General features: G+C 40.2%; 3 protein-coding genes across 4 annotated transcripts in view; 1 reads left to right on the top strand and 2 right to left on the bottom strand.

Annotated features, from left to right (window-relative positions):
- Positions 1-22,053, bottom strand: part of LOC127518316 (microfibril-associated glycoprotein 4-like) — a 43,039-nt gene that overhangs the window by 20,882 nt on the left and 104 nt on the right. The window lies entirely within an intron of this gene.
- On the bottom strand, positions 1,971-21,974 carry LOC127518338 (microfibril-associated glycoprotein 4-like). 2 transcript variants are annotated; one of them, XM_051904883.1, is made up of 4 exons: positions 21,906-21,974; positions 2,674-2,770; positions 2,430-2,597; positions 1,971-2,345 (listed from the first exon to the last, which is right to left on the bottom strand). In XM_051904883.1, the coding sequence occupies exons 1-4, from the start codon at positions 21,945-21,947 to the stop codon at positions 2,089-2,091; spliced, it is 564 nt and encodes a 187-aa protein (XP_051760843.1). In that variant the 5' UTR covers positions 21,948-21,974; the 3' UTR covers positions 1,971-2,088. The 2 variants fall into 2 exon arrangements, with proteins under 2 accessions (XP_051760843.1, XP_051760833.1); XM_051904873.1 differs by lacking the exon at positions 21,906-21,974 and adding an exon at positions 2,851-3,200.
- Positions 6,332-7,636, top strand: LOC127518334 (microfibril-associated glycoprotein 4-like). The gene is made up of 4 exons (XM_051904859.1): positions 6,332-6,679; positions 6,760-6,856; positions 6,939-7,106; positions 7,238-7,636. Exons 1-4 carry the CDS (start codon positions 6,470-6,472, stop codon positions 7,489-7,491), a joined length of 729 nt encoding a protein of 242 aa, XP_051760819.1. The 5' UTR covers positions 6,332-6,469; the 3' UTR covers positions 7,492-7,636.

Genomic DNA, 22,053 nt, shown 5'->3' with positions numbered 1-22,053 from the left:
ATTGCATAACATGAAGGGAGCGTTCCATTTTATCATTCTTCAAACATTATAGGAATGTTACTTCTGAATGTTCTCTGTACGTTCTGAAACAAGTAGTAACATTTAAAAAAATGTTAGATGAACATCCAATTGAAACATTTCAGACAAAACCTTCCATTTTTGAAAGTGTTTGCATTCTGAGGGGACTTGTTTCATCTGCATCATTGCTCATCTAGGCTCAACAACACAAATGGTACCCAGTCAGGAACCTAGTTGTAACGAGTCGGGACACGACGTAGAATCCATGTGCATGCTTTAATAAACAATGTTCGTAGTCAGACAAGCAATGGTAGAACAACAGCAGACAGGTACAGCAGAGAGCAGACAGAATCGTAGTCGTAGAACAGGCGATAGGTCAGGGCGGGCAGATATCAATTATAAGTCCAAGACAGAGCAAATAGTCCAAAGGGCAGGCAGCAGAGAATCGTGCAAGGAAAACAAACAGGGTCAACAACAGGCAGGCAAACAATGACAAACGCTCAGAAATGCAACCGTAGTATACAAGACCTCGCCCTGAGTGTGAGGAAGTGAGAGGCTTAAATAGTCCAGGTAATGAGCTGCAGCTGGGTGTGACACTGGCAGAACGGCCATCTTGTCCGTAGACACCGACGGGCTTGAGGGCGAGGCGGCCGGAGGCTTCGGAATGTCAGCTGCTCATGCTGAAGTCAGCGGTGGATCGTCCAGACTGGACAACAATCCTCTCTGCTCTCGGACGGGTCAAGAGACATGACGTGACTCTGGGCGATCAGCAGAGACGTGACGTGGCTCTGGAAGATCAGAGGTGACTTGACTTGGTGTTGTTGTTGTGGCCGCCATTTTGTGAGTGTCTTCTAGCGCGGCAGCCATTACATGGGTAGATGAGGTGTTGCATTCCTCTGCGACACCCACAGTAAATATAGAGCAAACAGTCAATAATGCAAACTCCAAAAAGTGACTTAGGGATGAACGGGGTCCCTCACGAATCAGTTGTGATTTAAGTGGCTGATTTATGCCCTCACATAAAAGGTCTATCAGCACACAGTCCGGCAGATCTGAACAATGTCCAAATATTCTTTAATACAATCCTCCAACGATCGTGTGCCCTGCTCGAGCCATAACAACAATTGTGCAATGTTCCTACCGGGCCAGTGTTCTCCAGAAAAGCTGCTGGATCCTTGTATTGGCAAGGTCTTCTGTAATGAGTCGGGACATGACGTAGAATGCTTTAATAAACAATGTTCGTAGTCAGACAGGTAATGGTAGAAGAACAGCAGACAGAATCGTGGTCGTGGAACAGGCAGTAGGTCAGGGCAGGCAGACATCAATCACAAGTCCAAGACAGAGCAAATAATCCAAAGGGCAGGCAGCAGAGAATCATACATGGGAAACAGACAGGATCAGTAACAGGCAGACAAACACAATGACAAACGCTCAGAAATGCAAACTGTACTAATACAAGACCCCACCATGTATGTGAGGAAAAGAGCAGCTTATATAGTCCAGGTAATGCATGGCAGCTGGGTGTGGTGATTAGTGATTGATGGAGTGAGTGCAGGTGATTGGCAGGGAGGATTATGGGAAATGAAGTCCGGGAATGACTGGAACTGTAACACTAGTAGTATTTTAAGACCAGTTAATGGATATCGGACAACACATTACCAGTCCTCCAAACATGTGTGAGTTTTGAATCTGTTTTTAGAGACTTTTGTGAAGTTACAGTATTTTTGTAATTGGATACACGCTATGACTTAATATGCGTCAATCGTTCATGCTAATGTTCCAGAAACAGTACAGTATACCTTCTGAAAGCTGGAAATATTTCAATTTTTTGAGAAGTGTCAGGACAGGATCTTGTAAATCTCCGAGTCTGCATTCACCATAGGAGTTTAACAAAGCTTTATGGAGTGAAGAATCATGTACATAGTAAGTCAAAGAAAGGTTTTAATGCATTACACCAACAGCCAACATACATTTCAAAGACATTAACATATGATTGCTTAGTTACAGTGAAATGTTGTAAAATGAGATAAGAAAGTCCAATGTTTCCCCTTCAGAAGCACTGTAATGTTTCTAAGACACACGTTTGATCTTCATGCTGATGGATTTCATACTGACAGAGAAATTGTTTTTCCAGCTTGACCAAACAACACCAATGGCATCATGAGTATCATCTTCTCCCCACAAATACACACCGTTGGGGTTTGTTCTGTGACAGGCTGTGTACCAAAATGCCCCGAGATGTAGTTTGGCACAGTTGTTCCCATAGATGTCTTGGTCTTTGTCAAAGGTGGTGAACTTCTGATCATTATGGCCAGATAAAGAGTCGCCTGCAGAGAAGAAGATCATCAGTGAGGACAGTAACTCAACTGGAACGTCACGAATATTCATGATAATGAATGAAAGTGTCCTACCTGCTCCTCCATCAGTGAATCCTGAAACATGCAGCTGATATCCGGCACATTCACAACCCACAGAGAAGGACGAGTACAGAGCAAAACCTTTCCTTCCTTCAAAGTCCTCCAGATCCACTCTCAGCATGTACTTCCTGTTACGTGTCAGCTGGTACATGTTCTCCAGCCCTGTTCACACACACATGAAGAACATGTTCAACCAAACACATGATCATCCACACAAACACACACTGTGAGATCTTACCCAGCCAGTATTCACTCTCCACTTTCCCAAATCCTCTCTTGTACTGATTCCACGGCCGATAGAAATTAATACTGCCGTCCATTCTCCTCTGAATCACCTGTGATGGGTTTATATAGAAGATATGATTCATAATGTATGTTCTGATGTGTGTTTGATGATCTACAGTCACTTTCGTACCGTCCATCCTCCTTTATCTTCATCTTTCCCACCTGAGATCATGTGACAGTAAACCCAGACAGGAGTGTCACCTGCTGGATAGATGGAGTAAATCCCACTGACTGTTTGTCCAGAGTTGTAGACGTCAGAACAGTCGAATGGCATTAATTTACAGTCACCTCCCAACACAACAGGGAGAAGAGCCACAAAAAACAGCCTCATCTACAAGAGACACAGAGAGAAAGAGATGAACATCAAGAGATGAACATCACACTGAAATGAAGGTGGAATCGTCACAAAAAATGTGATTGACACAATGAAGGAAACCAATAAACGTACTGCCATGTTCTCAATCTCTCCTCAGTAGGGTCACAGCAAAGATTGGTTTTTGATCTAAAAATGTGTTACAAATTGTAAGAACATGAATGCCCAGACTGTCTATGTTAAATGCTGGAGAATAAAACAGTAACTCACTGTTTGTGTTCTTCAGTCTTTGATGACACAAACACTTCTTGAATATCTGATTTTCAAGCTCCTCCTCTGTGTGTCAAAGTCCATTTGTGGCAATCTTGGAAAAGCAGCTGTTTTCACATTTATGAAACATCCAAAATGTCTGGCGATTCCCTGCTCCTATGAAGCAGAATATTTTTTTTTTAATTCAAAGATGTGTATGTTAATTTTTTTTTTTACTGTTTTTTTTTTTTTTTTTTTATATATGTTATATGAGGCTATCAACTTCCTACCCCTACTTCCAGGAAGCATGGCGAAGGCAAACCCTCTCAAAGAAACGTAATTTTCATGTTACTAATACATATTTTTTTGTTGACATGTATATATATCTACATAATCATGAAGGTCTCTAGAATCATCCAAACAAGACAAATCTTATCTATAGTTTTTGGCATACTTAGTCAAAAGTCCAAGCAGCAACTATAGTTGCCGGTGGGCAAATGACTTGTAAGTACATAAATCATGGTGAAATGGGGTATACTGTGGATAGGTTAATAAATCAAGGTTATTAGTCTTGTTTAGTGCTTTTTGCTTTCATAATATCCCATCTAAAACATACACTCTAAAAAATAATGGGTTAAAAACAACCCAAGTTGGGTTGAAAATGGACAAACTCAGCAATTGGGTTGTTTTAACCCAGCGGTTGAGTTAAATGTTTGACCAACGTGCTGGGTAGTTTTATTTAACTCAACTATTGATTAAAAATTACTATATGTCTGGCTTAAAATGAACCCAAAATATGTTGGAAATTAAAAATCAGACACATAATTACTAGATGAAACAATAATAATCAAAAGGTGAACATTTATTAATAAGCAATTTAATAGATGCCTATGTTTAATTATTATTCATTAAACTTATTAATAAATGCTCATTTATTAAACATTAAATAAATGTTAATTTCCAACATACTTTGGGTTCATTTTAAGCAAGCAATACAGTAATTATTAAACAATAGTTGAGTTAAATAAAACTACCCAGCAGGTTGTGCAAACATTTAACCCAACCGCTGGGTTACAGCAACCCAATAGCTTTAATTTTTTAATTTTCATTTAACTTTTTGAGACACACTGCCCTGCTGGGGCAACTTAATGGCTGCACTTTGTTCTGCACTATATTCCACCACTTTAAGACGGGATTTGTTGTTTGTTGTTTTTTCATATTCAAGAGATTATAAGCTAGATGCAGCCTTTTTGGGTTCACATCGAATGTTCTTCAACTTTTGTACATAATAAATCTGTTTATGAATAAAGATTGATCTGTTGAAAGCAGTTATTTTGAGTTAGATGCCAAATGTTCTCCTCCTAGTTAAATTTTCAAGAAAAAACAAACAAACAAAAAAATCAGAACATATTCACATAGGACACTATTAACATGACTATATGCATGAAACTGTTCAGAAAAAATTGGGCACAAATGGGTTGGCTTGTATCGTAGAAGCGACAATCCTGATTGGCTGATGGTGACCATGTTTTTAAAGATACACATCTTTCCTCAAGCACTCTGATGGCACCTTGAACAAAGACACTGCATTTTAGCCACAAATGTGGACAAGTTGCTATTTATTCTCTGTGTCCTCAGTGTGGGCCCTTACATAAGTGCATCAAAGTTTGTGAAAATATATCATTCTGTTCAAGAGTTATAGCTATTTATATTATTGTCCACTTAAAAACATGGCACCCCCATTTTTTTTTTTTTTTTTTTTTTTTTTGGCACAGAGAATCAAAAATTTCACTTTTCCTAATTCGTTACAGAACTCAACCATACAGGTTATTATTTCGGTGGTTTCATTACAATCGGTGAACAGCCAAGAAAGAATTTGCGAAAAGAAGTTAAAGCGATAAATCAAAATGGTGGACAAGCTGTAGGGCAAACTATGGCAAGCATCAGTGTACTTGACATGTCCAGATAAATGTAAGGAGACAAGTTTCAGTCAATAAAAGGTCAATCAGAACAAAAGTTATAAGCATGTATTTTCATGTTTTTTTCCACTAGGTGGTGCTGGCCCCAAACTTCTCAGGCACCTTCAGGACACTGTGGCAATAACACATGCAACAAAAAAGGCTGATGCCCCAAATGGCCGAAGTGAACATTGGGTATCACTCAACTCTATATGTCACAGAATCTAAAGAGACACATTTGTGATTTCTGGTCAAAATAATAATTATAAAAGTTATTTTATAATTATAATTAATATTAAAGTTATAATTTTTTTATACATTATTCATATCTCTTGACCAGTAGTTGGCGCTGTTCTGAAACTGAGCATAATTTAGCAGAGACTGAACAAGAAGCAAAAAAAAAAAAGAAAAAGTTTTATGCTTCAAAAATTATTAGCGTAAACATCAGTGCATTTTGACCCATTGGTGGCGCTAGAGGATTTGAGATAGAGACTCCAAATTTGCTATGGTCAATGTTCAGACTCTCCTCCACCTGTGTGCCGATTTTCATCACTTTTGACCAAATTGTTTTATGGGCTGCCATAGACATCCATTCAAGAAGAACAATCAGAAGAAGAAGATAGTGTCAAGCAGCCACCGGGCACTGAAGCACAGCAAACATGTCAAACAAAACAGGGAACATTCATGAATCCTGAAGTACATTATGAGAGAGACCACATTTACACCCAAAATCATAATAACCAATAAGGAAATTAATCCAGACTTCAAATTGTAACTCTAAACTAAATCACCCGGATCCAGTCAGATTTACTGAATATATAAAATATAATTGTGTCACTGCATGTTTAACTTACATCAAGGATGCAGAAGACTTTATTTGCATCCAAAATGTGTTTGTTATGTAAATTTCTTCTGTAACACAGAGGAGGAGCCTGAGAATCTGACAGATATATAAAGAGCGTCTGTCAAACTGAACAACACAGACGGTGAGTTACTATTTTATTCATCACTTACCTCAGAAAACATTCAGACATTTATACAACTTTCAGAAAACATAATATTAAAATGTTTTTATTATTTTCGTCTAGATAAAACAAATCTCTGCTGTGATCTACTGAGGAGAGATTGAGAAGATGGCAGTAAGTTCATCAACAACTCTACGTTCATACAGAGGGATTCAACTGTATTTCACTGTGATGTTCATCTCTTTCTCTCTGTGTCTCGTGTAGATGATGGTGTTTCTGGTGGTTCTTCTCTCTGTTGTTCTGGTGAGCGGGTGCAGTAATGATAAAGATATGCCGGTCGACTGTTCTGACGTCTATAAATCAGGACAAAAGCTCAGTGGGATTTACACCATCTATCCAGCAGGTGACTTTCCTGTCTGGGTTTACTGTGACATGATCTCAGATGGGAAAGATGAAGATAAAGGAGGATGGACGGTACGAAAGTGACTGTAGATCATCAAACACACATCAGAACATACATTATGAATCATATCTTCTATATAAACCCATCACAGGTGATTCAGAGGAGAATGGACGGCAGTGTGAATTTCTATCGGCCGTGGAATCAGTACAAGAGAGGATTTGGGAATGTGGAGAGTGAATACTGGCTGGGTAAGATCTCACAGTGTGTGTCCGTTTGTGTGGATGATCATGTGTTTGGTTGAACATGTTCTTCATGTGTGTGTGTGAACAGGGCTGGAGAACATGTACCAGCTGACACGTAACAGGAAGTACATGCTGAGAGTGGATCTGGAGGACTTTGAAGGAAGGAAAGGTTTTGCTCTGTACTCGTCCTTCTCTGTGGATTGTGAAACAGACGGGTATAAACTGCATGTTTCAGGATTCACTGATGGAGGAGCAGGTAGGACACTTTCATACTTTCACACTTGAAGACACTTGTTCATCCACTATCAAATGTTTTTGTAATTTCACTAAATATTCTTCATATAAATATAATGTTAATGTCCTCAATGATGCTCTTCTTCTCTGCAGGCGACTCTTTATCTGTTCATAATGATCAGAAGTTCTCCACCTTTGACAAAGACCAAGATCCCTCTGAGAAGAACTGTGCCAAACTGTATCTTGGGGCATTTTGGTACGCAGCCTGTCACTATACAAACCCCAACGGTGTGTATTTATGGGGAGAAGATCCCACCCATTACGCCATTGGTGTTGTTTGGTCAACCTGGAAGAATTATGCTGTCAGTATGAAATCCATCAGCATGAAGATCAAACGTGTGTCTTAGAAACATTACAGTGCTTCTGAAGGGGAAACATTGGACTTTATCTCATTTTACAACATTCCACTGTGTAACTAAGCAATCATGAGTTAATATCTTTTAAATGTTTGTTGGCTGTTGGTGTAATGCATTAAAACCTTTCTTTGACTTACTATGTGTAATATTTAAGCTGTTTGAAAATAGATTTATGCATTTCCTGCATAGGCTATATGGAGCAGTGGGTGAGCAGGCGGTGAAGAGGTATAGACAAAAGGACTAAGAGAAAAATAAAAGGAAGTCCGCATGTGTTCCAGCTGATATCAGACTCAGTCATCTTAATTTTCCATAATAATACATGGTGTCAGAAGCTACATCTCATTTGTAATAAGATAATCCGTGGGTTGGGTAATAAAAAAATAACATTCAATTAATTGCAGTTGGGCCGCGGGCGGATGAGAGATAAATTATGTCTTGATTTTAATAAAGACACAAACTGTCATTTAACTGTAAAATGCAATGATCGTGCATCACTCTTACATTCGTTTTCAAAAACAGCGCATCTCTTCATGGAAAACTAATAAAGGAAAACAGCTGCCTAACGCAACTCCTAATGGACATTATATTGAACATATAGGGAAAAAAAAAAACTACATGAGAAATTAATACAAGCGCAAGTTTTAACTAAAACATACACAAAATGTATACAAACTTAACAGAAATTATTCTGAGAAGAGTGTTTTCCAATACAATGTAAATATTGGCGTGTTTATAGTGTTTTTTTTTTGTCAGACACTAATTTGCAGATGCAATTACGGGGTTCATTCATCGGGTGACGTTTGAGCTGATCCACGCATCACTAATAGATGTATATGTGATCAGATGGTACTGCATGTGTAATATATTGCACATATATTTACTCGTGCAGTGTAAACACAAATATATAGAGACCTGACCTGAGTGCTGCATCTGATACTATTGACCATAACATTCTTCTTGAATGAGTAGAATGTATGGTAGGTGTCAATGGCACCATTACAATGGTTTGCTTCTCACCTCAAGAATAGGAATTTTTCTGTAAATTTAGGGTATTTTTCCTCATCATCTGCGCCTGTTTTGTGTGGTGTGCCCCAGGGATCCATTTTGAGACCTTTATTGTTTTCCCTTCATATGGTTCCCTTCACCCACATTTTTAAGAAATGGGTCATTCCTGTTATACAGTGACTTTTCTGTCTCAATGATTTATTTACTCATATTTTCTCTAAAATGAGTCACATATTTATACAAAATGGCTTAAATTGTATATTTAGGTCTTCCTTAATCACTTAAGCAGAGATAATAGATATTAAAAATACTATTTTGTATTTTACACACCTTTTTATTGATATATGCATTCAATTTTATCATGTCCTCAGTGTAATCAACTTCCACAAGAAATATAAACCATGAAATGATAAAAATCTTAAAATATTTTTAAATTATGTTATATACTAGGTTAAACTGCATCTAATCATACATATAAATCATGTGAAAATATAGTTGTTGTTTTTTTGTTTTTTTTTACAATTTTCTTCAGTTACTGTTTCCTTGAAGTCATCTTCCATCCTGTTAGTAAGTACTTTCTCGCCTTCCAAAACTGACTGCAATTTCATTGAGACCATTTTCAAGAAGTGACATCATTTCTTTTTCCTGCTGGAATTCAACTGTACAAACTGAGGTTAGCTTAAACTCTCACTTCTAACTTTTTTTTAGTTTTGGAAATGTTATCCTGCTTGTCCCACCCTTAAAGTTCCACCCTGTTAGGCTATATTATGGAGAATCTTTGTCCTATCAAAAAAATGTAAAAAACATCTGACATAGTTATAAAAGTTCTTTTTATCTGTAGAAGGTTAGCTAGCTAAATGTTGATCACTCAAAGAGCTATGGCAAACTTAGCTCAAAATTTTCCACCCTTTTGGTGGAAATTCTAATAGAATAAATAGTATTTAGTGTATATAACAAATTACAGTATATGTATATATTATATATATAAAATATATATAAGATACTTTGCAGAACCCTAAAGCTCCCAGGTCACTGGTTGAGAACTCGAGCTTGGAGGTAAAAAAAAAAAAAAAAAAAAGACCACCCACTAGGGTGAGCAGGAAAATATTAAAATATTAAATACAATTAACGCAGCATAATTTGTCAAGCATTACATATGATGACGCTCTTATTCACGCAAATACTTTTAAACCATTCAAGTGCTACAAGACAAACGACAACGCTCTGTCTGTGAAAACATGACATTCACAGACAGCACACTCTCGTTTGTCTTGAGTATGAGTATCCTCATAAGCAGTCTTAAATGAGTTAATAACATCTTAAATGAACTTAAAGAGTTGTGAGAAAATGAGATGCGCATCAGATCTGTGGCATGTGCAGCAGGGACAGGTCTTAAAGTCACAGCAGCAAACAAAGAAATCAAGAAATCAAAGAACAGAGATAATTGTAGCTATAATATAGATTATTCTAAATTTAATTTATAATTTATGCAGTTATGACTGTAAATGGTTTGATAACTTTATTTCTGAATACTTTATTTATAATAAATTGAAATATTTATATTATATGATATATTATCAGTGTCGAAGATGGTTCTTTAAAGGTTCTTTACATGTAGTTCAGGGTTCCTCAAGTCCGGTCCTGGAGGGCCACTTCCCTTCATAGTTTAGTTCAAACCCTGATCAAACTCACCTACCTGTGATTTTCTAGTTATCCTGAAGACCCTGATTAGCTTGTTCAGGTGTGTTTGAGGAATGGAGCTAAACTCTGCAGAGTAGTAGCCATCCAGGACCGGATTTGAGGAACCTTCATGTAGTTCATATGCTGAGATGGTTCTTTGCATTAGAGTTTAAAGTTCATTTTTCCCGACTTTTTGCTTTTCAAATCTGTAACTGTCAAAGCCACATCATTACTAGTTTTCTGGAGCTCAAATTGTAATAATAATATAAAGATACTGACTAATGAAAATAAACTTATTAAAAACGCTATAGCATCTTCATTTTGAATCAAATATAAATAAAAAAATAATTATGTTATGTTATTAATTTAATTATTATTAAATTATTATGTCTAATTTGTAATTATTTCTCTAGCTATTTAAACAGAGAATTGTTTTGCCACCATGATTGATTGTGATAAGGAACCACATAGCTATTTTTTGTGTCCCTCCCCCAAAGGAAATATGGATTTTTTTTTTTGGTATTGTTTTGAAACAATATTATAGAGGTGCAGTTTCACACCTTACAGATGACAAACCATGCAGGACAATGATGGAAAGCTCGTCCAGTTAGAACCTGTTAACACTGGTGTTCCACCCTGTTATGCTCCGTTCCACCCTGTTTGACAAGTCATTTCAAATAATAATTTGACAGCAATGTTAAATATTTGGCATACTTTTGTCTTATTTTGTGAGGTGAGGAGCACTAACAGCATATATATGCTTTTCAGCAAAAAAAAAAAAAAAAAAAATATTTATCATCCTATTGGCAAAAATGGGCACAAAAAAGTACCTGTTCTTAATAATCAAGACATATTCTATTCATCAATAATTGTTTTGTTACTGTTTCAAGAATAAAGAAATACTAAGATGGCATAAGGGACATATACTGTCCAAGAAAAGCTCATTATTGTTGAACATTTACATTATTAACATGTTGTGATAACCATGGGCGACATTGGGGGGGGGCAAATGCCCCCCCATATTTTTCCCGATGTGATCCATCAGCTCCAGTCCACTAATTTGCTAATTTGGAGCCATTAAGGCCCGGGTATACTTCATTTCCCACATTCCCCTCCATCTCGCGCACAGTTGAGCGCGCAAGTCTTTCAAAGATACTCCTTTGCCCATGAGCACGCGAGCCTTTCAAAGATACTCCTTTGCCCATGAGCGCGCGAGCCTTTCAAAGATACTCCTTTGCCCATGAGCGCGCGAGCCATTCAAAGATACTCCTTTGCCCATGAGCGCGCGAGCCATTCAAAGATACTCCTTTGCCCATGAGCGCGCGAGCCATTCAAAGATACTCCTTTGCCCATGAGCGCGCGAGCCTTTCAAAGATACTCCTTTGCCCCCTGAGCGCGCGAGCCTTTCAAAGATACTCCTTTGCCCCTGAGCGCGCGAGCCTTTCAAAGATACTCCTTTGCCCATGAGCGCGCGAGCCATTCAAAGATACTCCTTTGTCCATGAGCGCGCGAGCCATTCAAAGATACTCCTTTGTCCATGAGCGCGCGAGCCATTCAAAGATACTCCTTTGCCCATGAGCGCGCGAGCCTTTCAAAGATACTCCTTTGCCCCCTGAGCGCGCGAGCCTTTCAAAGATACTCCTTTGCCCCTGAGCGCGCGAGCCTTTCAAAGATACTCCTTTGCCCCCTGAGCGCGCGAGCCTTTCAAAGATACTCCTTTGCCCCCTGAGCGCGCGGGCCATTCAAAGATACTCCTTTGCCCCCTGAGCGCACGAGCCTTTCAAAGATACTCCTTTGCCCATGAGCGCGCGAGCCTTTCAAAGATACTCCTTTGCCCCGAGCACGCGAGCCTTTCAAATATACTCCTTTGCCCATGAGCACGCGAGCCTTTCAAAGATACTCCTTTGCCCATGAGCGCGCGAGCCTTTCAAAGATACTCCTTTGCCCCCTGAGCGCGCGAGCCTTTCAAAGATACTCCTTTGCCCATGAGTGCGCGAGCCTTTCAAAGATACTCCTTTGCCCCCTGAGCGCGCGGGCCATTCAAAGATACTCCTTTGCCCCCTGAGCGCACGAGCCTTTCAAAGATACTCCTTTGCCCATGAGCGCGCGAGCCTTTCAAAGATACTCCTTTGCCCCGAGCACGCGAGCCTTTCAAATATACTCCTTTGCCCATGAGCACGCGAGCCTTTCAAAGATACTCCTTTGCCCATGAGTGCGCGAGCCTTTCAAATATACTCCTTTGCCCCCTGAGCGCGCGAGCCTTTCAAAGATACTCCTTTGCCCATGAGTGCGCGAGCCTTTCAAATATACTCCTTTGCCCCCTGAGCGCGCGAGCCTTTCAAAGATACTCCTTTGCCCGTGAGCGCGCGAGCCTTTCAAAGATACTCCTTTGCCCCCTGAGCGCGCGAGCCTTTCAAAGATACTCCTTTGCCCGTGAGCGCGCGAGCCATTCAAAGATACTCCCTTGTCCATGAGCGCGCGAGCCTTTCAAAGATACTCCTTTGTCCATGAGCGCGCGAGCCTTTCAAAGATACTCCTTTGTCCATGAGCGCGCGAGCCTTTCAAAGATACTCCTTTGTCCATGAGCGCGCGAGCCTTTCAAAGATATTCCTTTGCCCATGAGCATGCGAGCCTTTCAAAGATACTCCTTTGTCCATGAGCGCGCGAGCCTTTCAAATATACTCCTTTGCCCATGAGCGCGCGAGCCTTTCAAAGATACTCCTTTGCCCGTGAGCGCTCGAGCCTTTCAAAGATACTCCTTTGCCCCCTGAGCGCGCGAGCCTTTCAAAGATACTCCTTTGCCCATGAGCATGCGAGCCTTTCAAAGATACTCCTTTGCCCATGAGCGCGCGAGCCTTTCAAAGATACTCCTTTGCCCCCTGAGCGCGCAAGCCTTTCAAAGATACTCCTTTGCCCATGAGCGCGCGAGCCTTTCAAAGATACTCCTTTGCCCATGAGCGCGCGAGCCTTTCAAAGATACTCCTTTGCCCCCTGAGCGCGCGGGCCATTCAAAGATACTCCTTTGCCCCCTGAGCGCACGAGCCTTTCAAAGATACTCCTTTGCCCATGAGCGCGCGAGCCTTTCAAAGATACTCCTTTGCCCCGAGCACGCGAGCCTTTCAAATATACTCCTTTGCCCATGAGCACGCGAGCCTTTCAAAGATACTCCTTTGCCCATGAGCGCGCGAGCCTTTCAAAGATACTCCTTTGCCCCCTGAGCGCGCGAGCCTTTCAAAGATACTCCTTTGCCCATGAGTGCGCGAGCCTTTCAAAGATACTCCTTTGCCCCCTGAGCGCGCGGGCCATTCAAAGATACTCCTTTGCCCCCTGAGCGCACGAGCCTTTCAAAGATACTCCTTTGCCCATGAGCGCGCGAGCCTTTCAAAGATACTCCTTTGCCCCGAGCACGCAAGCCTTTCAAATATACTCCTTTGCCCATGAGCACGCGAGCCTTTCAAAGATACTCCTTTGCCCATGAGTGCGCGAGCCTTTCAAATATACTCCTTTGCCCCCTGAGCGCGCGAGCCTTTCAAAGATACTCCTTTGCCCATGAGCGCGCGAGCCTTTCAAATATACTCCTTTGCCCCCTGAGCGCGCGAGCCTTTCAAAGATACTCCTTTGCCCGTGAGCGCGCGAGCCTTTCAAAGATACTCCTTTGCCCCCTGAGCGCGCGAGCCTTTCAAAGATACTCCTTTGCCCGTGAGCGCGCGAGCCATTCAAAGATACTCCCTTGTCCATGAGCGCGCGAGCCTTTCAAAGATACTCCTTTGTCCATGAGCGCGCGAGCCTTTCAAAGATACTCCTTTGTCCATGAGCGCGCGAGCCTTTCAAATATACTCCTTTGCCCATGAGCATGCGAGCCTTTCAAAGATACTCCTTTGTCCATGAGCGCGCGAGCCTTTCAAATATACTCCTTTGCCCATGAGCGCGCGAGCCTTTCAAAGATACTCCTTTGCCCCCTGAGCGCGCGAGCCTTTCAAAGATACTCCTTTGCCCATGAGTGCGCGAGCCTTTCAAAGATACTCCTTTGCCCCCTGAGCGCGCGGGCCATTCAAAGATACTCCTTTGCCCCCTGAGCGCACGAGCCTTTCAAAGATACTCCTTTGCCCATGAGCGCGCGAGCCTTTCAAAGATACTCCTTTGCCCCGAGCACGCAAGCCTTTCAAATATACTCCTTTGCCCATGAGCACGCGAGCCTTTCAAAGATACTCCTTTGCCCATGAGTGCGCGAGCCTTTCAAATATACTCCTTTGCCCCCTGAGCGCGCGAGCCTTTCAAAGATACTCCTTTGCCCATGAGCGCGCGAGCCTTTCAAATATACTCCTTTGCCCCCTGAGCGCGCGAGCCTTTCAAAGATACTCCTTTGCCCGTGAGCGCGCGAGCCTTTCAAAGATACTCCTTTGCCCCCTGAGCGCGCGAGCCTTTCAAAGATACTCCTTTGCCCGTGAGCGCGCGAGCCATTCAAAGATACTCCCTTGTCCATGAGCGCGCGAGCCTTTCAAAGATACTCCTTTGTCCATGAGCGCGCGAGCCTTTCAAAGATACTCCTTTGTCCATGAGCGCGCGAGCCTTTCAAATATACTCCTTTGCCCATGAGCATGCGAGCCTTTCAAAGATACTCCTTTGTCCATGAGCGCGCGAGCCTTTCAAATATACTCCTTTGCCCATGAGCGCGCGAGCCTTTCAAAGATACTCCTTTGCCCGTGAGCGCTCGAGCCTTTCAAAGATACTCCTTTGCCCCCTGAGCGCGCGAGCCTTTCAAAGATACTCCTTTGCCCATGAGCATGCGAGCCTTTCAAAGATACTCCTTTGCCCATGAGCGCGCGAGCCTTTCAAAGATACTCCTTTGCCCCCTGAGCGCGCAAGCCTTTCAAAGATACTCCTTTGCCCATGAGCGCGCGAGCCTTTCAAAGATACTCCTTTGCCCATGAGCGCGCGAGCCTTTCAAAGATACTCCTTTGCCCCGAGCGCGCGAGCCTTTCAAAGATACTCCTTTGCCCCCTGAGCGCGCGAGCCTTTCATAGATACTCCTTTGCCCCCTGAGCGCGCGAGCCTTTCAAAGATACTCCTTTGTCCATGAGCGCGCGAGCCTTTCAAATATACTCCTTTGCCCCCTGAGCGCGCGAGCCTTTCAAAGATACTCCTTTGTCCATGAGCATGCGAGCCTTTCAAAGATACTCCTTTGCCCATGAGCGCGCGAGCCTTTCAAATATACTCCTTTGCCCATGAGCATGCGAGCCTTTCAAAGATACTCCTTTGCCCCCTGAGCGCGCGAGCCTTTCAAAGATACTCCTTTGCCCATGAGCGCGCGAGCCTTTCAAAGATACTCCTTTGCCCCCTGAGCGCGCGAGCCTTTCAAAGATACTCCTTTGCCCCCTGAGCGCGCGAGCCTTTCAAAGATACTCCTTTGTCCATGAGCGCGGAAAGACGTATTCGGTGCATGCACACGGCCACTGTTCAGAGAGTCAAAGCTAGTCCACAGTCTAGTAAACGTTTCTTGCTTGCGCTGACTGAAAACACATGAGAAACATCATGAGACAGGAGAGACTTGGACATTGCAGTACTGAACACTGAACGGCCCATGCATGTGGATTTGGATAAAACAGTTAATCGATTTGATGCTGTGCCCGAACGCCGTTTATCCCTTCACAGTGGCATATAGCGGACGGGCATGCAGGGCTATTAAATTATTTTTCTTATTATCATGCTACTTTTATTATTAAATTAATATTGCAATTCATTTGCCCCGCGATATCATAGTGCATCACCGCATAACCGACGCGCTGCGAGGACAATAAAATATTAGTTAGCTTACTCCTCATTTAAAGAACAACTTGTTTAACATGAAATACTTCTCGATTCACGAAAAATACTATTTTTTTCTCACTATGGGCCACAAGAGAAATATTACGAAAATAAGTTAGATTCATCTGTCATTGTATCTAAGAGAATATGCGCCGTTATTGCAGCGTTTTACTTTCAGTTTCTGTAGTGAATAACTGACTGGAGTTTGAGACTTCTTCACCCGCATAACTCACGCAAAGTTTGCACATTGTTTGTGTGATATCAGCTGGCTCGCCTTCATGGTTTAAAATGGAAATATTTTCAATATTGCGACGTGGCATTTTTCTTTATCACCAGTTGCTCGCAAAATGATGGACACTGATTCACATATCGTCCACGTCATTTCCCGTGATAATAAAATTAAGTGAATTATTAAATAAGTAAATAAACAACAAGCAAACTTAAACTTGTTTGCTTAAAATTTCTGCGAATAATTTGCTGATGCAGGTACAAAAAAATGTTTTGTACCTGCAAAAAAAAAAAAAAAAAAATTCTTGCCCCAAATGTCAAAAGCCAAAATGTTACCAAATACCAGGAATGACCCAAATACAACATTTCATATCGCTGTTATGCAGATTCTCAGTTTTACCTTCCAGTAAGGCTTAACACCAGTTTCATTTGATGTGTTATTACTGATATGTGTAAATGTTATCAAGAGGTGGATGACAAATAATTTTCTGCAGCTAAATTAAGATAAAACAGAGGTTTTAATTTTAGTTTGTTCTGCAAATTTTTCCCCTGATCTCAAAGCCAAGTTAGGTCCTCTCTCAACCAATGTACACAAACAAATCAAAAACCTTGGAGTGATCTTTGGCTCTTCAGTATTTTTTGATAAACAAATTATTACTGTTATTAGAGGAAGCTTCATTTAAGATCTATTGCAAAGTTGAAGAATCTTCTTTCAAGAAATGGTTTAGTAGTTGTGATTCATGCACTTGTAACATCACGATTAGATTATTGAAACTCTCTTTATTCTGGTCTCCGTCAATCTTCATTATCACGATTGCAAGATGTTCAAAATACGGCTGCAAGACTCTTGACTGGGTCTAAAAAGAGTGACTATATCTCCCCTATTTTAGTGTCCCTTCACTGGCTTCCAATTAAACTCAGTTGATTTTAAAATCCATATCTTTGTATTTAAGGCATTGCACCAAGGTATATAAGTGATCTTATTGTGCTATACTGTCCTGCTAGGGCACTTAGATCTGGGCCTTTTCTGTGGCTCCAAACTTTGGAATGGTCTCCCCTATCATGTGTGGTCTGCTCCTTCATTGGACATTTTTAAATCTACTCTTAAATTGTACTTTTATTCTTTAGCTTTTGGGAACATGTAATTGTTATTTTTATTGTGTAAACCTGCTTTGTACTCTGTACAACACTTTGGATCAATCTATATTGTTGAAATGTGTTTTACAAATAAATGTTGTTGGTTTAAATCAAGGGTGCCCAACCCTGTTCCTGGAGATCTACCTACCTGCAAAGTTTAGCTCCAACCCTGATAAAACACACCCGAATCAGCTAATTATCTTCAGGAGTAGTTGATAATTACAGACAGGTGTGTTGAGCAGGGCTGGAGCTGAACTCTGCAGGAAGGTAGATCTCCAGGAACAGGGTTGGGCAGCCCTGGTTTAAATGTTTTATCGGTCTCTTCCTTGTGCTTTTGTTGATGTGCCTTCCTTTTGTGCTTCTGGACTAATGCATCCACATGTCACACACTCCGGTTAACTCGTATAACTCATAATTCCTTTTTTCTTCTCATGAGCTCCCTCTGTTGCTCTGGCTGAAAGGATAACAGCATAGTGAGACGGAGAGATCGCTCAAACCTCCTCGGATTGCAATAATCACATAACTTTGAGGAAAATTAATAGAACTGCTCAGAAAAGTGACGTAAACATATGATATTTTATCAATATATTTATAAATGTGTAAGCCTTTGGACTTAAAAGCCTTATTTGAGTTTTTTTGTGCATTCTTGTGATCGTAAATAAATGGAAGCAGGTGCAACTGAATGGTACGTGTTCTCTTTTTATGTTAATATAATTATTAGTTTGATTCAGCATGATTGATGTGCACTCCTGACACAAAAAAATAAATTACTGTTACTCTAACAGTTTTTATTGTAAAACATTGTTCAAATGTTGATGCTGGAATCTTAAGTCTTTAAGTAAATGCCAAACTTCAGCAAGTCTGGATCACTAAATCTTGAATGACTGTCAACTGTTGAATGAATGAGTGTCAGTCCCGCTTGTTTACTTCCAACCAGAAGACACTCCCACTTTTGACGCAAGGCCTCATGGGGCGTAGGAAACTTGTGGATCGGCCTAAACATTCCTTTTTATTTTATATATGTTATGTAGCCTATAGTTTTATTGTTCACTAGGTTCACAGAAGCGCTGCAGGTGCAAGACGTGGCGTTGTGTGAACTCATGTTCTACTATCCTACAATTTTCGCTGGTTTCAAAACACACAAGCTGCATATTATTTGACATTTTTTGTGTCCCTCCCCTAAAGGAAATCTAGATTTTTTTTTTTTTTTTGTATTGTATTGTTTTGAAACTATATAGGTGCAGTTGTACACCTTACAGATGACAAATCATGCAGGACAATGACGGGAAGCTCATCCACTGTTAGAACCTGTTAACACTACTGTTCCACCCTGTTAGACAAGTCATTTTAAATAATAATTGACAGCAACGTTAAATGTTTGGCATACTTTTGTCTAGGTGTGTTCGATTCCAGGTTTTTTGGAGTTGACTCCGACTCCCACTGTAGGAGTTGATGGAATCAACTCCTCGACTCAATTTACTTTACATCAAAACAGGGTCATAAACAAGGCACGATGGCAGTCCTTACACACTTAGTTTATCTTTCCCCAACGCGAAGCCTTAAAATCCCCTCATTAAAACAACACACGTTTAGCGAGACTGTCCAAATTAGTCCAATTTAGCGATGCTTGACGAGTATCAATGTTGCTACCTGCAGATACCTAATTTTACAGAGAGAAAAGTCATGAAACACATCTGTGGTCGAATATTATGTCAGAATTAAATAAACGAGAAAGAAGGGATTCTTTAATGAATGCATCTCATTATAATAGTCAGGTGATGGCGCTAAACACACATGATCATTGTCTTAAAAGTGCTTGGACACGAGAGTTAAAGATAATAAAATGAATACATACAAAAATGCATACAATAATGTACACTTATTGATGTGTTTATTGTTTATGTGAGTTTTTTTTTATTATGTATGGTTAGTTTAATGATTATGAACACGGTTAACCATAGAAAATCAAATCTATATTTATTGCATTATAAGCTACCATCAATACTAAAGCTGGCACAGAGATATGTATAATTACAAACTAAAGTCACTATGAATGTTATCTATTTCTAAAGTAAGCTACATGTAGGATAAATACATGTGACAAAGTTTCTGCGACAGCTCTCTAACACGATTCGTCGGTGTCCGAATTCCTCGCTTCATTTCGTTCACTCCTTACTTTATATAGGCTATGGATTCGAGAATCAGTAAACAAGTGAGCGATTTTGGACACGGCAACAGAGTTGACACTGAGAGTCGATTCCTGTGCTGGAGTCGACCCCGACTCTGGGGCTATTCAGAGTCGAGGAATCGACTCTTTTGGAGTCGACTCCCCATCACTACTTTTGTCTTATTTTGTGAGGTGAGGAGCACTAACTGCATATATATGCTTTTCAGCAAAACATTTTTATTATTTATCATCCTATTGGCAAAAATGGGCACAAAAAGTACCTGTTCTTAATAATCAAGACATATTCTATTCATGAATAATTGTTTTGTTACTGTTTCAAGAATAAAGAAATACTAAGATGGCATAAGGGACATATACTATCCAAGAAAAGCTCATTATTGTTTAACATTTACATTATTAACATGTTGTGATAACCAGTGTTGGGGAAAATTACTTTTAAAAGTAATGCTGTACAATATTGCGTTACTCCCTAAAAAAGTAACTAATTGCATTACTTAGTTACTTTTTATGAAAAGTAATGCGTTACATTACTTTTGCGTTACTTTTTCTCAGCTGGGCTGGGCTTGCTTGTTTGTTTGTTTTTTTAATACCAAAAGTGTAGAAGTAAAGAAGAATAGGATACAGGAGAAGGAAGTTTAACCCTCTTATTTCTAAATCTAATCTAAAGTTATTTTTACTTAGTATGGTTGAATTAGATCATTGAAGGTCAGCAGCAAAGACATTGGTTAATAAAGTGAGATTAAATACATAAAGTATATTTGTGTAATTTAATATAGTAATTATAGATTGTTTTTTCACTGTTTTTATTCATTTTGAGGAATACTGCAAGTTTTTGTGCAAGTGAGATGAGTAAATGTATGTTCACATTTAATCTAGAACTACAATAACTATCATATTTACACACAGTGCACACAACACCTCTGGACTTTATTTCTCTCAACATGGGGACAGGAGAGCTGTCAGTCAATAAATGTGAAAAAGTAACTTGAGTTACTTATTTGAAAAAGTAACTTAGATATTTTGTTGTACATTGAAAAAGTAATGCATTACTTTACTAGTTACTTGAAAAAGTAATCTGATTACATAACTCAAGTTACTTGTAATGCGTTACCCCCAACACTGGTGATAACTATGTATATGTCCCTAACAGGGTGGAATATTTTCATGGCCAGTGTCTGAACAAACTACCTATAATTATTATTTGACCAATATGTATTCCTAATAGTTAAACATGTCACTATTTTGGTAAAATGCTAAAAACATGAAAATCGTATAGCTTTTTTTCCAACACTTGTGAAGCCAAAATGTTACCAAATACCAGGAATGACTCTTTTGTGGTCTTTTGTGGCCGACTAGTGGTCTGTGGATATGATCAACTCTGTGCTGGTCTCTGGACCAGAGCAGACTGTGTTCGCGCTGCGGCGGTTCATGTGACACTAACGCGAAAACGTACTTCATTCGCATCAAAGGAAATCATATTTACACTGTCTGAATTGTTCCCTATTCTCTTTATAGTGCACTGTGTCCCATTCACCATGTAGAAACTAGTAAATGTGTGAACAAATGACAGATTTTAGCTGCAGCTTCAGCGTGTTTACAGTGTAGGAGGGGCGGAGCTTCAAATTCTATAGTGCATTTGATTGGACAGAAGATCTGATGAGAAGCTGAAGTGCGATGTGATGTCATGAGAATCCGTGATCCATTTTAGCGGAAGTGAGAGACTGTAAGTTTTGAATGCTTATATCTCCTAAATGCGAATTTTGTCAGTTTTGGAGCACACCAGCTTATTCATAACCTTAAGGCTAACATATTCATGCTAAAAGCTAAAAAACATAAATTTTGATTTCAGGGGGACTTTAACTCTGGGAGGTCAGCCAGAATATTTTAAACTCATGTGTGAAAGGGTTCATCTAATTTCTTCCTAATGTCCATTTTCAAATAAAGTAGTTGGGTGACAGAGATGTTGTCAGCTCATGTAGTGTGTAGTGTGATCCCCCTGTTGCGGATCTGTCACGTAGTGTGAACACCACAACGACTTCAAGACTCCACAGCAAGTCATGTAGTCTGAACAGCACAGCGATCTGCCCACGTTTAAAGTCCTGTAGTGTAAACTTGGCATTTGCCACACTCAACCAAATAGTGTCAAATAAATTGTTCTGTCCAATAAATCTAGCTAAATAAGTTCTGTTTAAAGAAAAATACATTCACTGCAGGATTTTATTGAAGATTGATGAAGTGGAGAATCATCTAAATGAGAACTCAAACTTTCTCCTCTGAATCACCTGTGATGGGTTTATATAGAAGATATGATTCATAATGTATGTTCTGATGTGTGTTTAATGATCTAAAGTCACATTCGTACCGTCCATCCTCCTTTATCTTCATCTTTCCCATCTGAGATCATGTCACAGTAAACCCAGACAGGAGCGTCACCTGCTGGATAGATGGAGTAAATCCCACTGAGCGTTTCTCCTGCTTTATAGGCATCAGAACAGTCAAATGGCATTAAT

The sequence above is a fragment of the Ctenopharyngodon idella genome, chromosome 1, assembly GCF_019924925.1.
Source record: "Ctenopharyngodon idella isolate HZGC_01 chromosome 1, HZGC01, whole genome shotgun sequence".
In the NCBI taxonomy this organism is placed as follows: Eukaryota; Metazoa; Chordata; class Actinopteri; order Cypriniformes; family Xenocyprididae; genus Ctenopharyngodon; species Ctenopharyngodon idella.
Note: the sequence above shows the minus strand (reverse complement) of the source record. Positions and strands in the feature narration are given on the sequence as shown.

Bases quoted from the DNA above. Each gene is read 5' to 3' on its own strand.
- LOC127518334 (XM_051904859.1), top strand. From the start codon at position 6,470: ATGATGGTGTTTCTGGTGGTTCTTCTCTCTGTTGTTCTGGTGAGCGGG. The intron at 6,680-6,759 runs GTACGAAAGTGA...AACCCATCACAG, and splicing joins AAGATAAAGGAGGATGGACG to GTGATTCAGAGGAGAATGGA. The intron at 6,857-6,938 runs GTAAGATCTCAC...GTGTGTGAACAG, and splicing joins GGAGAGTGAATACTGGCTGG to GGCTGGAGAACATGTACCAG.
- LOC127518338 (XM_051904873.1), bottom strand. From the start codon at position 3,051: ATGAGGCTGTTTTTTGTGGCTCTTCTCCCTGTTGTGTTGGGAGGTGAC. The intron at 2,598-2,673 runs GTAAGATCTCAC...GTGTGTGAACAG, and splicing joins GGAGAGTGAATACTGGCTGG to GGCTGGAGAACATGTACCAG. The intron at 2,346-2,429 runs GTAGGACACTTT...TCTTCTCTGCAG, and splicing joins ATTCACTGATGGAGGAGCAG to GCGACTCTTTATCTGGCCAT.